At 38.8% G+C, this 14,422-nt stretch overlaps 1 protein-coding gene across 3 annotated transcripts in view; it reads right to left on the bottom strand.

Moving 5' to 3' along the window:
* RIN3 (Ras and Rab interactor 3) overlaps positions 1 to 14,422 on the bottom strand; it is a 96,604-nt gene that overhangs the window by 38,192 nt on the left and 43,990 nt on the right. Inside the window, exons 1-4 of one of the 3 annotated variants that reach the window (XM_087952086.1) lie at positions 11,445 to 11,487; positions 10,460 to 10,524; positions 8,035 to 8,196; positions 1,225 to 1,316 (exon numbers count right to left, since the gene is read on the bottom strand). In XM_087952086.1, the coding sequence (XP_087808212.1) occupies positions 1,225 to 1,316; positions 8,035 to 8,183 (241 nt within the window). In that variant the 5' untranslated portion in view covers positions 8,184 to 8,196; positions 10,460 to 10,524; positions 11,445 to 11,487. Of the gene's footprint in view, positions 1 to 1,224; positions 1,317 to 8,034; positions 8,197 to 10,459; positions 10,525 to 11,444; positions 11,513 to 14,422 lie in introns of those variants that run through there. The other 2 variants (XM_087952087.1, XM_026679207.2) reach the window with 2 other exon arrangements.

Genomic DNA, 14,422 nt, shown 5'->3' with positions numbered 1-14,422 from the left:
GCTTCATTTGTTTTAATGCTTTTTTTAAAAAAAGAAATGTCTAAAATTAGTTTTGTTCCCTCACATAAGAAGCATTTAAATACAGCTTCTCCTAATGTACAGTATATAATTGTAAAAAGAAAACTCTCTTGTTTCTTTCTTTTATGTAACTAGCAATGTTGTAAGCATTTTTTTTCCAGATTCATGTCTTCCCATAAATGTGGGGGGGGGGGGAGGGAGGGGGAAGTTGGTACAGATCTCCAATGCCTTTCGATTCTGCCATTTAACCACCAATAAAAAATGAACAAATGAAGCAAAAAAAAAAAATGACTAATGTCTACTATTTTAGAATTTCTTTACACGAGCCCATAAGCAAAGACACAAGCTGAATGTTGTCCTAATGCTGTGTTTCTCAATGTTGGCTCTTTTAAAATGTGTGGACTTCAGCTCCCAGAATTCCTTAGCCAGCATTCCATCTAAAAAATTCTGGGAGTTGAGCCCAGCCCTTTTAAAGTTGCCACGGTTGGGAAACACAATGCTAAAAAGTAAACCAACCCACAAGCTCAGAGAACAAACCTTCACCCTCACCAATCCAAAATATTCCTTAAACATTATCAGAAAACAAAACAAAATAGAACTCAGATTTGTAATGACATATAGTAACACCGCTGAGAAGAACAGCAGAAATAAATTCTTCTGGTTTTCTTTTTCCACCTCCTGTCTGATTCCTTACAGTTGACTGAAACATTCAAGGCTCCTGCTATCCCTTTAATGGCTCTTTAAATCAGAGTTGAATTGGACAATGAGTCAAAGAAGAGGATCCTTAGACTTATATACCACATCACAGTGCTTTACAGCTCTCTCTAAGTGCTTTACAGAATCAGCACATTGCCCCCAACAATCTGGGTCCTCATTTTTCCGACCTCGGAAGGATGGAAGGCTGAGTCAACCTTGAGCCGGTCAGGATCAAACTGTCGAACTGCTGGCAGCCGTCAATCAGCAGAACTAGCCTGCAGTACTGCATTCTAACCACTGCGCCACCAAGGCTCTTCAAATGGAAGATAGTACTCAACAGCCTTTCACACATTTCTATAAACAGTTCCACTGGGAAGAAGGAACAGACCACGGCAGTCTGGAATGTATTCTTCTTGCAGAAATCCGTAGCATCATATAACAAAATCGAACTAACAAAATAAGAGGTGTGTATTTGTAAGTATATCGTATATCGTTTTCAACACAACTTACCTATCCCCAAATCAGAGATGGTTTCTAATTCCGTGGCACTATTAGCTTCCAAAATTGCTTGTGGCAATCTTAATGTATACGGAAGCAGATCTCTAGAGAATAAAAAAAGAAGGAAAGCAAGAGAGAGACAGAGTATGAGAAAGCAACACAATGTTTGCTCTGTGTATCAGTAAATTACCCGTATCTCTGAGTTACTGGTTTCTTGTTTATTCAGTTTGATGCTGCCTGATTCCAAACATTACTGGGTTGTTGAGTTGTGAGCAGTAATACATTAATTTGCAAGGTGGTCTCTAGATATGAGGTCCTAGTGAGAACGGAATAGCGGAGGCATCCTTGACATAGAACCAGGCTTTAATTTGCTTGTGTTTTTTTTAGAGATTTCTATGAATGATAACAATATATTATCAGCAATGATGATGCTAACTAGTTGGGGTAATGAAACATCTGCAAGAAAACAAGCATGCTCAGAGAGCACCAAGGCCTCCCTCATTTGTAATCCTGAGCTACAAATGTTCTCTGTTATTAAAATGTTATCGTTAGACCAGAATTGAGAGAAATGTTATTAGTGTTAGTAAGGACAAAGAAATGATGAAAAGAAAGTTGGAGTGTTGAAAAAGAATAAGCTTCAGACACAGAAAATGTACCCAGAGAAATGTGAACATATGAGTGTCCTTTGCTGATGGAGTGGCTGCTTGACCTGTTTAACATGCACGAGTCTGATGAAAACAAATTTTGCTGTTCTGTTCAAAGGGAAGGCAACAAAATTGAATGTAAGAACTAGGTGGGGATTAGTTTCTTACATGTGTTTATCAAGGTGTTTTGCAGGTTTCTGAGTGAAAGGGTATAAAAGACAGATGAAGAGACAATTGCCAAACTTTGGAAGTATATTGCAATTTTAATGGATATGCAGACCAGATTTTGGTTCTTTAGCAGTGATTTAGTAATGTATGAATTTGGGAAAGAAAATGTGCTGTACTTCTGTTGATTTTAGAGGATACATATGATGCAGTGAACAGACTTGAAGTTTGGGGGGGAAATGTTTTGCATGAATATGGTGTTGTTGGTTGGTTGTTGAATTTGGTAAAGTCATGATGGAAATAAAACCTGCAGGAAAATCAGTGGAATGCTTAGGGAATTGTTTCAGTGAGTAACATTCAGGAGGGAGTCAAAAAAGAATGTGTTAAGTTGCCTTGTATGTTCAATGTATTAAATGTGCAAGATGTGCTTATGCATGATGATTTAAGAGGATAAGGATATGTATTCAGAAGATGCCTTTTGTAATAACTTTTGTCAAAAGAAGTGAAAAACAATGTAAAGGGCATGTTTCTGCTCATTTCCTTTTGTTATAAGGAAGTGAGAGTTCAGTATGTTGGGGGAAATGTAAAAATTAGCTGTGTGCAATAGGAATAATGAAGTGTAGGTGGCTATAGGGATTGGATCACAAATGACTGAGTGTTAAATCAAAGTGGATGGAAAACAAAACTGAGAGACGGTACAAAAAAAGCACAGTGATTTGAATAACAATAACAGAGTTAAAAGGGAACTTGGAGGCGATCTAGTCCAACCCACTGCTCAGGCAGAATTCCAAACAAATGGTTGTCCAATCTCTTCCTAAAAATTTCCAGTGATGGAGTACCCAGAACGTCTGGAGTCAAGTCCTTCCAGTGATTAACTGTTCTAACTGTCATACAGTTACTTGGTTATACAGACACTATTCATGAGGAACAAATCATAACCTGCATAAATGAAGGAATACTAAAAGGGTCAATAGGAAGGGGACCTGTGATAAAACCATGATCAAAATGGAAACAAGAAAAGAAAGCAAATTTATTTGTGGAAAATAGTGGGAACAAGCATATTTTGCCAGAACAAGAAGAGCGTGAAGAAATGTAGTGGATTTTCCTTATCTTTGTCTTTCCTAGTGCCCTTAAATTCTCTCTGCATTACTATTTCTTATTTCTTTTCTATGAACCACATAGTATTGTTTAAAGCAAAAAAGAAAGAGTGTGGCAGCTGTGTGTATATGAACATAGAAATAAGACCATGGGTGGTCTTGCAATTTTTTTATTAATTACTTTTTTTGTCATAAACATAGCACTTAGGGATGGCCAACTATGGCATCTTTACAATCTGCAGACTTCAATTCCTAGAATTCCTGAGCCAAAATGGTTGGCTCGGGAATTCAGTGAGTTGAAGTCGTCAAGATGCCATAGTTGCTCACCCCTGTCTCAGAGTCTTTCTATACTACTCTGTTGCAGCCTTGAGATGGAATAAAAATGGCTAGTTCCATTGTTGTCATTATCACCCTTCTTCTCAGTCACTACCAGTCTTTGATTCACTTCAAGGCAATGCATGGCAAATTTTGCACATTTGTATACCCTGAGGCTGTCCTTAGACATAATCAGAATAATAGGAAAACATAACTTTAACACAGGCAGAATTGAGAACAATTTAAACCTTTCTCATACCTTTCTCAAGCTGTCAATGAATTGAAGGCAACATAATAGAAACTGAGCAGAAAAACAGATGTTGCCAAGGTATATTTCTATATATTTCCATAATTAGTTACCACTTTGGAACGGTCCTTATTCAAGATCCCCACTTGTGATAATTGCCATTTCTTTATTAGGGATTTATAACAGTTTATAGCATCATCCTACAACTGTTGGGCCAATCAAACATGAAGAAGGTATAATATAATATAATATAATAAATATAATATAATATAATATAATATAATATAATATAATATAATATAATATAATATAATATAATATAATATAATATAATATAATATAATATAATAAATATAATATAATATAATATAATATAATATAATATAATATAATATAATATAATATAATATAATATAATATAACATAACATAACATAACATAACATAACATAACATAACATAACATAACATAACATAATATAATATAATATACAAGAATGGTTGGTGAAACTGAAAGAACATAATGATAAAATGGTCATAATGTCTTCTAGAGTTATCCACCCACTATTGTGCGGATATCATAGCAATGAGGGCAGGCTCTGGATGATTGGGTAACACTATAAAGGCATTAATGAGGAAGACTTCTGAAGGACACACTCTTCATAAGACATCACTGACTGTAATTAAATCAGGTCAACTGCAATCCAGGTGTAATAGGGCTGCAACTGCCAAAGTTCTCATTCAGTATAGCTAAAGAGTACAGATTGACTGATGCTGTTTTAAAACAATAAATAAATTGATTAACTGACTGGTGCTATCATTGATCACCTATCTATATCCACAGAGGGGGTGTCCAGCTTATTTGTCAACCTGCTATTCACGCTAGAAAGTTATCGCACTTAAAATGTCACAAGATGCAGCCATAGAGGTCTTAGCCACCAGATGAATGGTAGTACAACATACACATTTATAAGATGCTTCTTGGGACCTATCATATTTCCAAATTGTGTGAAATTCTGGCCTTCTCTGTGTTCCAACCTATTAATGCCTATGTATACATGTCCTTTCAGGAGATTAGGGATACAAGATTAGCTATTATAAAGGGCCATGCAGCAAAATATCCTGAAACCATTGATGAAGATTCTTTGTTCTTATTCCCAGACTGAGGTCATTCTTTAAAAAAAATCAGCTTGGAACAGCAAGTTTCATTTAATATATGCCGATAGAGCTTGGCTAGAGCTTCTCTATATTAAAGGAAGTTGTTTTGTCAAACGACTAGACAAGGGTTAAACAAACTGCTTGCCTTGGAAATCCTAAAAAAGGTTAAGAGATGAGCTCACCACTGCTATCCGCCCACCCATTCCATTTTGCTGATACTTGTTTAACATTAGTCTAAGTCTTCCACATTAAATGTTCTTGAGCAAGTGATCCCATCGAAGGTACTCTTACTTACCACAAGCTTTCACAGGACTATTTAGGATAATTGGATTACTTACAGCCAGCAGTCACTTAATTATATGCAACATTTTACTTATTTAAAAAAAAATTAAATAAAAGATGGGGTCTCCCTCCTACTGATGGATATATAAAATAAAATTGTTAGGTAACAATCATTTTGTGGTTCCTGAAATAAGAGATCCTTTTCTGCTATGCAAAAATGGACAGTGTTTAGGACCAGGGTCAGTGACAGTCATATTAATGTTTAATCATGTTTGGCCAAAGAAGGATTAGGGGTGATATGACAGCAGTGTTCCAATATCTAAGGGGCTCCCACAAAGAAGAGGAAGTCAACATATTTTCCAAAGCACCTGAAGGCAGGACAAGAAGCAATGGATGGAAACTAATCAAGGAGAGAACTAAGGAGAAATTTCCTGATAGTTACAACAATTAATCAGTGGGACAACTTGCCTCCAGAAGTTGTGAATGCTCCAACACCGGAGGTTTTTAAGAAGAGATTGGACAAACATTTGTCTAAAATGATATAGGGTTTCCTGCCTGAGCAGAGGGTTGGACTAGAAGACCTCCAAGGTCCCTTCCAACTCTGTTATTCTGTTTTATTTGAATTATCTCCATGAACAAATCAAATGAGTTTCCCATCTAATTATACTATAGTATTATGAGGAACTTGTTCATGCTCCCTCCAATTCGATTTACAAAAGTGAACTCGGTGTTCAAATAATTAGTTCTTCAGTAACATGTGAATTGCCAAAACATCACCAGAACATTTGAAGAAGGTAGCTCTTTTCTCCTACTACTTTAATGCTGCCTCTCAGAGTCTTTTGCTTGAGGTGACCATCTTGTTTCTTTCGCTCACACAATAATAGGTTTGGCTTTGGCCCCTTAAAATATCTCTTGCTTATGTTTCCCTAATAATGTTGAGTGAAAAAAGACTTGAGACATAATAGTTTCATAACAAGATTGTCTCAAAGCATACGGTAACTTTGGATAGTGCCAAACTCTTTTTCCCTTCTGGTTCTTTGTAGCCCGTCATGTATTCAAGATGTATGTAATTATAATGCGAAGCAGGTGATGGGGAAGATCAAAGAAGGTACAAAAGGACTTTTTTTATATAAAGAAAGATCTGTTCTGCATGCAGAATTGCTCTGAGCAGATGGAATATAATCGGCTGGATTCACATTATTGATTGCAGATAGAGGGTGCCCATTCTGAATGCTCCTTCAAATAAAATAATTCTTATGAATAAAAAGATGTCGTCCCAAATTTGTCTGATTTGTTTGGTTAGGCTTTTTTAAAAATTAAGTTAACCAAGAAAACATTACTAAATGTAATTCCCTACACTGCTCCATCCATAGCTTGAGATAACATTCTACAAGTTGAATTTTCTTATTCTGTTTTCCTGTAGAAATTATACCTGCTGTGATGTTTTAACTAGAAATTATACCGCTGTGATGTTTTAGACTACTAGACAATTCATGTCCCATTGAGCCATTGTTTCAGAGATATTTCCTTATCTAAACAGAGAAAAAGAATTACCAAAGGAAAGCCAAAAAAAAAAAAAAAAAGCAAAGCAGAACAAAATAACAAAGAGTTGGAAAGAACTTTAGAGGTCTTCTAGTCCAACCCCCTGCACGTAGAGAGACTCTATACCATCCTGGACAAATGGTTGTCCAATCTCTTCTTAAAAACCTCCAGTGATGAAGCACCCACAAAGTGGTGGGATTCAATTTTTTTTACTACCTGTTCTGTGGGCGTGGCTTGGTGGGCATGGCGTGGCTTGGTGGTCGTGGCTTGGTGGCATGGCAGGGGAAGGGTACTGCAAAATCCCATTCCTTCCCCACCCCACTAACCTGCTTTCCAGCTCCGTTCTCCTGTGCAGGGCAACAAAAGAAGATCCAGCTGATCAGCTGGGACTCGGGAGGAAGAGAATAGATGGGGATGGGCCCAGTCAGAGGTGGAATTTGCTGGTTCTCCGAATTACTCAAAATTTCCGCTACTGGTTTTCCAGAACTGATCAGAACCCGCTGAATGCCACTTCTGCCCCCACAGCTTCTGAAGGCAAGCCACTGATTAATTGTTCTCAGTGTCAGGAAATTTCCCCTCGGTTCAAGGTTTGCTCTCTCCTTGATTGGTTTCCATCCATTGCTTCTTGTCCTATCTTCAGGTGCTTTGGAGAATATGTTGAGCCCCCCTTCTTTGCAGCAGCCCCTCAAATATTGGAATAAGCAGTGGGAATGGGAGTGAATTCTGACTCCTTGGTTGGCTTCCCTTGTTGAGCTTCTGGCAAGGAACACTGGAAATCCTTCTTTCCTTCCCTCCCTCCTTCCCCTTTCTAGCAGGTAGGTAAGTTGCTGCTGGATGGCTCAGTGAAGGATTGCGAGACTGGCTGGGAAACTATAATAGAATATTGAAAATGAAGGTCATGTAACCACAGCAGCAGCTAGTAGCACTGAAACAGATACAAATTCCACAAGTGTGACTTCCTTGGGAGTCATGGCCCTGGATTTTCTGTAAGTTAGCCAATTGGAAGTATTTTGCTTCAAAAGTTGTTGCCATATAAAGCACTGTTTTACCCAGTTGAAAGTCATAACAAGAAAGATTTTAGTAGATAGATAGATGATAGGTAGACAGACAGACAGACATCTTTATACTTTGAAAATAGGATTCCTTTTACTTAAGCATTTTGTTGGCAGCCTCAGGAACAAGGAATTCCATGCAGGTAGACAGGCAGGTTTTTCTATTACTCTTCCCACTTTTGTGGGTTGAGGGAGCATGCTGTTCATTCCACCTCAAACAGCCTCTTGAAGACTTTTTTTTTGTAGGCTGTTTCGTCATTTTCACAAGCATATTTGCAAGGTCACATGGCACCATGAGTGGAAAATGTCTAACCAACTTACCTACTGACACAGTAGAACGCCACCAGTTTGAAGATGTCTTCAAACACAAGAAGTGATCCTTCCAAGTGCAATACTGATGAGAAATAAGAAAAGTATTCAGGGATTGGTCTCACTAGTATCAGAGATATTGATCGGTTCTGAAATCTCATTCTGAAATGGTCACTTGACAGCAGGAGAAATAGGAAAAATTGGTGATGTGTCTCATTTCATTGGTGCCATTTAAAAAATAAAATTTACAGTGACAGATAACAATTTGACATTTGCCACAAATAATTTGCTGTGAAGTTGAAATGAAACTTATGAGGTAGAATCAAAATTGCTTACACTGTTTTGTTCCACTTCCTATCAATTTGTCTAAAACCTCCTTCTCAGAGCAAGGTTTTTATCCCATTGCTCAAATCTCACTTCACTCAGAAACGGAGCTACAAATCCTGAACACTGATTACGCCTCAGCAATCTTTGATACGATTAAACAGAACAAAGCATTCTGCAATGAAAAGAAAAAGAGTAGCATAGCAAAAATAGTCCCATAATTGGCAAAAAGCAAAAAAATCATTTGATTTGGAAAACAAATGCTGTGACTTCTCCTATGCCTAGTTGAAAAGAAAAACTAGGAACTTCTCTAGATAATGTAGTTATGGAATGACTGGGAATGACAAGTTGAAACTTAGAAGACACTTAAATGGGGAAAATACTTAAAGCAAAGTATCACTTGAATGAAGACTTACTACATATAGTTGCTATGTGTAAAGTCTATACTGGTTGTTGTTTTTTTTGCAAAAGTTTAGAAATGGTTTGCCATTACCTATTTTTTATTTTTTTTTAATTGCCCAGTCCATTTTAAACCTGGATATTTGGAGGTTTCCTGGGCACTAACTGCTGAAGTTGTGCAGTGGCTTCAATTTGAAGGGAGAAATATGATTCAGGTACTTGTGGATATGCATATAACAATTTCCAGTACCTCCTTAAATTAATCTTCTTGGAATCCTTTACAAGACCAGAAAGGAGGCAAGTGTTTATGGAGTTGCTAGTAGGTACTACGGGTATGCCCACACATACTCTAAATTATTTTTTTCTTAACTATTCCAAATAAGGTTGATTCAGCAAAGCTTTTGGCCAGGTACATTAATGTCTGGAGGAAAGGAAGGGAAGGGAAGGGAAGGGAATGGAGGGAAAGAAGGGAGGATTTCCTTGTTAAACTTGATTTAAAATTTTAGCTCAGGGGTATTGCAGGAGGGAAGAGGAATGGGTCAAAATTCAAGATAGTGCCACAACCAGGGGTGGGATTCAAAGTTTTAAACAACTGGTTCTGTGGGTGTGGCTAGATAGGCATGGCCATGTGACTGGGTGGGCATGGCTTTTTTTGCAGCATACCCCCCCCATTTTTTGGGCCTTCTGGGCCTCAGGGAAGCCTCCAGGGGACATTTTTGCTCCCAAAAGTCTCCCCTGAGGCTCAGGAAGAAAAAAAATGGAGCCTGGAAGGGGCATGCAGCACCCCCCACCCTTCATTTTGGGGCCTACTAGGCCTCAGGGAAGCTCCTGGAGGGGTATTTTTGCTCCCAGGAAGTTTCCCTGGGGCCCAGGAAGGCAAAAAAATGGAGCGCAGGGTGTGCGCCCCCCCTCCTCCATTTTGGCTTTGGGGGCCTCAGGGAAGCCTCCTGGGCAAAGCAGTAAGATGACGAGGGAAATCCTGGCACAGCTGATTATGGGAACAACTGATGGCTGGGAGGGGGGAAAAATATCTTGAGGAGTGACCGGGCAGGGAAGAACCCAGTCAGTGATGTCAAGCATGTGCGCGATGTTGCGCATACACGATAAGGACTGACTGGGCATGGAGGGGAGGGCGGAGAGGGAGGGTGCCAGCCAGGGGAATGATTTGCCAGTTCTCCAAACTGTGTGAAATCATAACAACCGGTTCTATAGAACCGCTCCAAATCGGTAGAATCCCACCCCTAGCCACAACTATGCAAGCCACAGATCTGCCCTATTGTTTTGTATGAGATGACAAATCATCTCATCATATTTAACTCACTCTCCCATATTTGTTAGGTTTTGCTTGTGGATGGCCCTTAAATTCCATCCCGAATAAGTGTTTTTGTAAAATCTTGTTCACTGTTATGTGACAGTTAAGACCTGGTTTTGGTAAAACTACTGCATGACCTTTGTTTTCACATTTAATCTGACAAATACATTTTCGAAAACACCCACACACTCTGGAGACAAGACAAATAGAGTGCCTTATCCCCAAAAAATACAGAAGAAAAAAGAGGAAATGGTGATGCTTTGCTAAAAGCAGGCTTTTTCAAGAAGCTCAGCCTAACAGGAAGGGGATTTAGCTTCATAATGGAATTTTTTTAATGCATGCTGGCTATCTCAAGCTGTGGTTTAAATCGCCAGTGCGGAGCTAACATCAACTCTATTATACCTTTAATCAGTAACCAACTTTGTCCAGGGCATGGAAATGACCTTGACTCAGGAAGTCCGGTTGCCCTGTCAATAGCAAATTAATAGCTGGAGAACTCTGACCCAGGGCTGTTTCCTCCTCTACTCTCCTCTCTATGCCATTTTCTGTTCTTTGTATTTTCATTGTCCTTAACAAAGTGAAAAACACAAATGGATTGCAGCCTGAATAGTTAAGCTCAAGAGTTGATAGTGACCAGCACCATCTGCTTAAAAGTTTATCCAGCACAGAAGACACAGGTTCTCCCCAATCAGTGCTGGCCAAAAACATTTTTTCTGATACCAGCTACTTCTAAAACACATCTCCCCTATCTCTATGAATTCCAGCCCTTTAAAAAAACCTTACTGTATCACTTAGTCTTATTATTTTCATCATCCCTCCCTCTGAAATAACACAATGCATAGTGTTACTAGATGCACATCTGCTCACTGGGCTGTTTGGGGCTATTCCTACCATACAGAACAAAAATAGATGGTTAACCAAATCACACAATAATCTTCATGGCGGAGAAGGGATTCAAGTCCAAAGACTCCAAATCAGTGTTCATTTCCTGAGCTAGAATGTTGGCTCCAACAGCATGATGTGAGTCCAAGTTGTGACAGATATTCCCAGGAATGTTTCTCTGGAACTGCGCTTCATTCTTGGTTGCATAATTCTGTAATCTGCTTTTTATATTAGCCTAACTTTAATACTTCTATTTGTAAAAGTCAACCAATCTAAACTGAATCACAGTTCACCTCAATAATATCCCTTTGCCTTTCACATTTAATCTACTTATTGTGCTTTCTGAAAACTGCTAAAGCAATAAAACTATTAAAGCCATGCTAGTCTTTCACAAATGTCTTAAGAAATTAGACTACCAGAGAGGATTTTGCTTCTCTCAGAAAATATAAATAAGAGAACATTTATTTTTTAATTACTAGAACTCGCTAATAGATGGGCAACTTACCTAACATATGGAAAGACACCAGAGGCACGACCCTGAGCTTGCTCCAATGTGTGCTGTGGTCACGGTTACTAAATATGGAGAACTGACACAGCTATCTTTGGCACGTTGCTGGAGCTAAAAATAAAACCAGTGACCATGATTGGAAAGCAACATCTCCAAGGCTCCAACTCTGTTTATCTGTGAGACAATGTCTTGGCATTGTAAAGGATCAAGTTTGAAAGCTTATGCTACTTCTAGAGTTGTTTGATCCTCTGGTGTTGTTGGAAAAAAAAGTTATGCCCTTTGGTCATACCAACTTCAGAGGGAGTAGTGATTGAACAACCAGAAGTTAGGTTCGTTTGTCCCCAACCTGCTATCCCCTAAAAAGGCACCCTGACACTCAATCTGAGAACTGATTAGGAAGAAATCTTACATCCTGTAGGCCAGTATTTGTACTATCCATGTTATGAAAAAGTAAATATAAAAGCAATACTAACATATTTTTAAAAATCAGAGAACAGATTAAAACATTCTTAGGGAACAGTACAACCAAGCTATTGAAACCGCTAAAAAGTATAAAATCATAGTAAAGAATCATGAAAACAGTTAACTTCTAACACTAAAATGGTTTCCAAAATACCTGAGAAATAAAGACAAAGACTTGATTTATTGCCCCAAAGTTCATAACGTTAGCATCAAATGAGCTTTTTGGAGGAGGTTGCATTTCCTCAAACAAGACCCTTTCTTTGACAGGCACCAGCACTCTCTCATTATTTAGGGACAACTGGTGAAGAAGCTCAGATGAAGTTTTTTTATACCTAGAAGTTAAATATAGCAGCAGTTGTACCAGTTGTGAGACTTTTTGAGAGAAAACTTGCAGTAGATTTCATTACTTTATGCTATAAATGCTTAAGCATTTCAACACCAATGCAGAGGTGGGATTCAATTTTTTTTAACAACCAGTTCTGTGGGCATGGTTTAGTTGGTGGGCATGGCTTGGTGGGCATGTGACTGGCTGGGCATGGCCAACTCAACATCACTCACATCGAGGCATGCATCTCCTTGCCTGGCCTCTCATGACTGTGGGGATGCTGCAACAGTCATAAGTGTGAAAAATGGTCATAAGTCACTTTTTTCAGTGCCATTGTAACTTTGAATGGTCACTCCACACAAGCAAAGTACCAGCAAAGGAGGGGGAAAAAAACCCAGAGACATTCCTGAGACAGGAAGTCTAGTCCTGCCAAGAATGTAATAAGGGTTAACGGAGAGGCAGTTTCTGTAAGCAACACCAGAATGTTTCCTTCCTGCCTTCCTTACAGGATTAGGCCAGTAATTTCTTCTAACAACCGGTTCTCTGAACTGCTTAGAATGTTAACAACCGGTTCTAGCGAATAGGTGCAAACCTGTAGAATCTCACCTCTGCACCAATGCTTTAGCAATGAGATCCAGTGCTGGTTAGGAATGTATCCCTACTCATATATTGGTCCATGTCAACCCCAGATTATGTCAATCCCTACTCATATATTGGTGATCAGCAGTTTAACTCAGAGCAAATGGTGTGTGGATCTCAAAATGGGGGACATTACCTTTGCTTTTTGGCCATGATCAGATTGATCACTTTCTGGTCAAGCTGCACATTATTGTTGCCTAGAACTGTTGTCCCACCACTGTAGAAGTAGTAGGCGGAAATGTATCTCAGTAGCTTCCTATAAGCACTTGGGAATTTTCCTAAATCTCTGGAAGGCATCACCACCTTGTCCCTAGTTGCTACTGGAATAAATGTTATACTAGAGGGCTAAATATTTTCTTATTGCTCTTTAACGTCTACAATGATCCTGGGAGGTGTGTGTGTGTGTGTGTGTGTGTGTGTGTGTGTGTGTGTGAGAGAGAGAGAGAGAGAGAGAGAGAGAGATCATCAGTACATTACTGATATTAAATTCTACATTGCCATCAAAAGCTATGTAACTCCTAGTTCCTAAGCTGTGAAAATCTGAATAAGTAGAAATAACTTAAGTCTCAGTCCTAGCTAAAGGAAGTGACTGTCTTATCTGGAACTATTGGTAGTTTCATATCTGTTCCAACATTAGTTCTGGGCAGATTTCTCCTCCCCATAAAAGAGATAAAAGTTGTGGCCAGTGGCTCTTTGCTCAGCTGAGGCAGGTACATTAGTTCTGGACCATTTGAACTAGGATGTACTGGCAACTGGTACCCATGACTTTATCTCTAACATGCTTTACATGAGGCTGCCAAAAATTATTCAGGGGCTACCATTAAACTATTCAGTTGGCACAAAACTCAATGCAATGGTTAAATTATTAGCAGGTGACATCTATATTGCAGTCTCTGCCTTAGTTGCTAATAAGCTTGAGTCCCATTCAAATGGCTATTTTGATGTTTAAAGGCCAACATGATTGGGCTCCAGGTTACCTCATGGATCATCTTTACCAGCGGGAATTTGCCCAGTTCTGTCCTGTGAACATGCAGAGAGAGATGATCAGGATCCCATGTGAATACAAGGGTAAATGGATCCATTGGTGTTATGTATCCTTCCCTATTGTGGTCCCACTGCTATGAAATACCTGGTTTGCAGAGATGTGACTGTTACCCTTATTGTTAGCCTTCTGCAATCTAGTTATGATGGTCTTGTCTGAGTGGAAATTTGGGGTTTAGATGTCCATTACTGGTTGTGTGGACATCTATGTGTAGTTAGATGGGTAAGTCTGTTTTTAATATCTTCCATTCTGTATAAACCATCAAAACAGGTACATAAAATGGATAGATTGCAATGAGGCTTGGAAAACTATTTTCCTCAGATTGTGAGCTTCTGTGCTTTTTCTCTTGGAAGGATAAGTACAATGGGAGAAGAGTCCAATTGATGAGCAATGTCCTGCACATCCTATTGTCACCATCCACATGCTTGAGACTTGTTTTATTTTATTTTTTTCTCCAACACCGATAGCAAAGGATGAGAGAGAAATTAAAAATCAAGCTTTAAATAT

This window comes from Notechis scutatus, chromosome 1 (genome assembly GCF_049901735.1).
Source record: "Notechis scutatus isolate UNSWTSFEM ecotype Mainland chromosome 1, rNotScu1.2, whole genome shotgun sequence".
NCBI lineage: Eukaryota > Metazoa > Chordata > Lepidosauria > Squamata > Elapidae > Notechis > Notechis scutatus.
The sequence above is the reverse complement of the archived record's forward strand: the minus strand, read 5'-3'. Positions and strand labels throughout refer to the sequence as shown.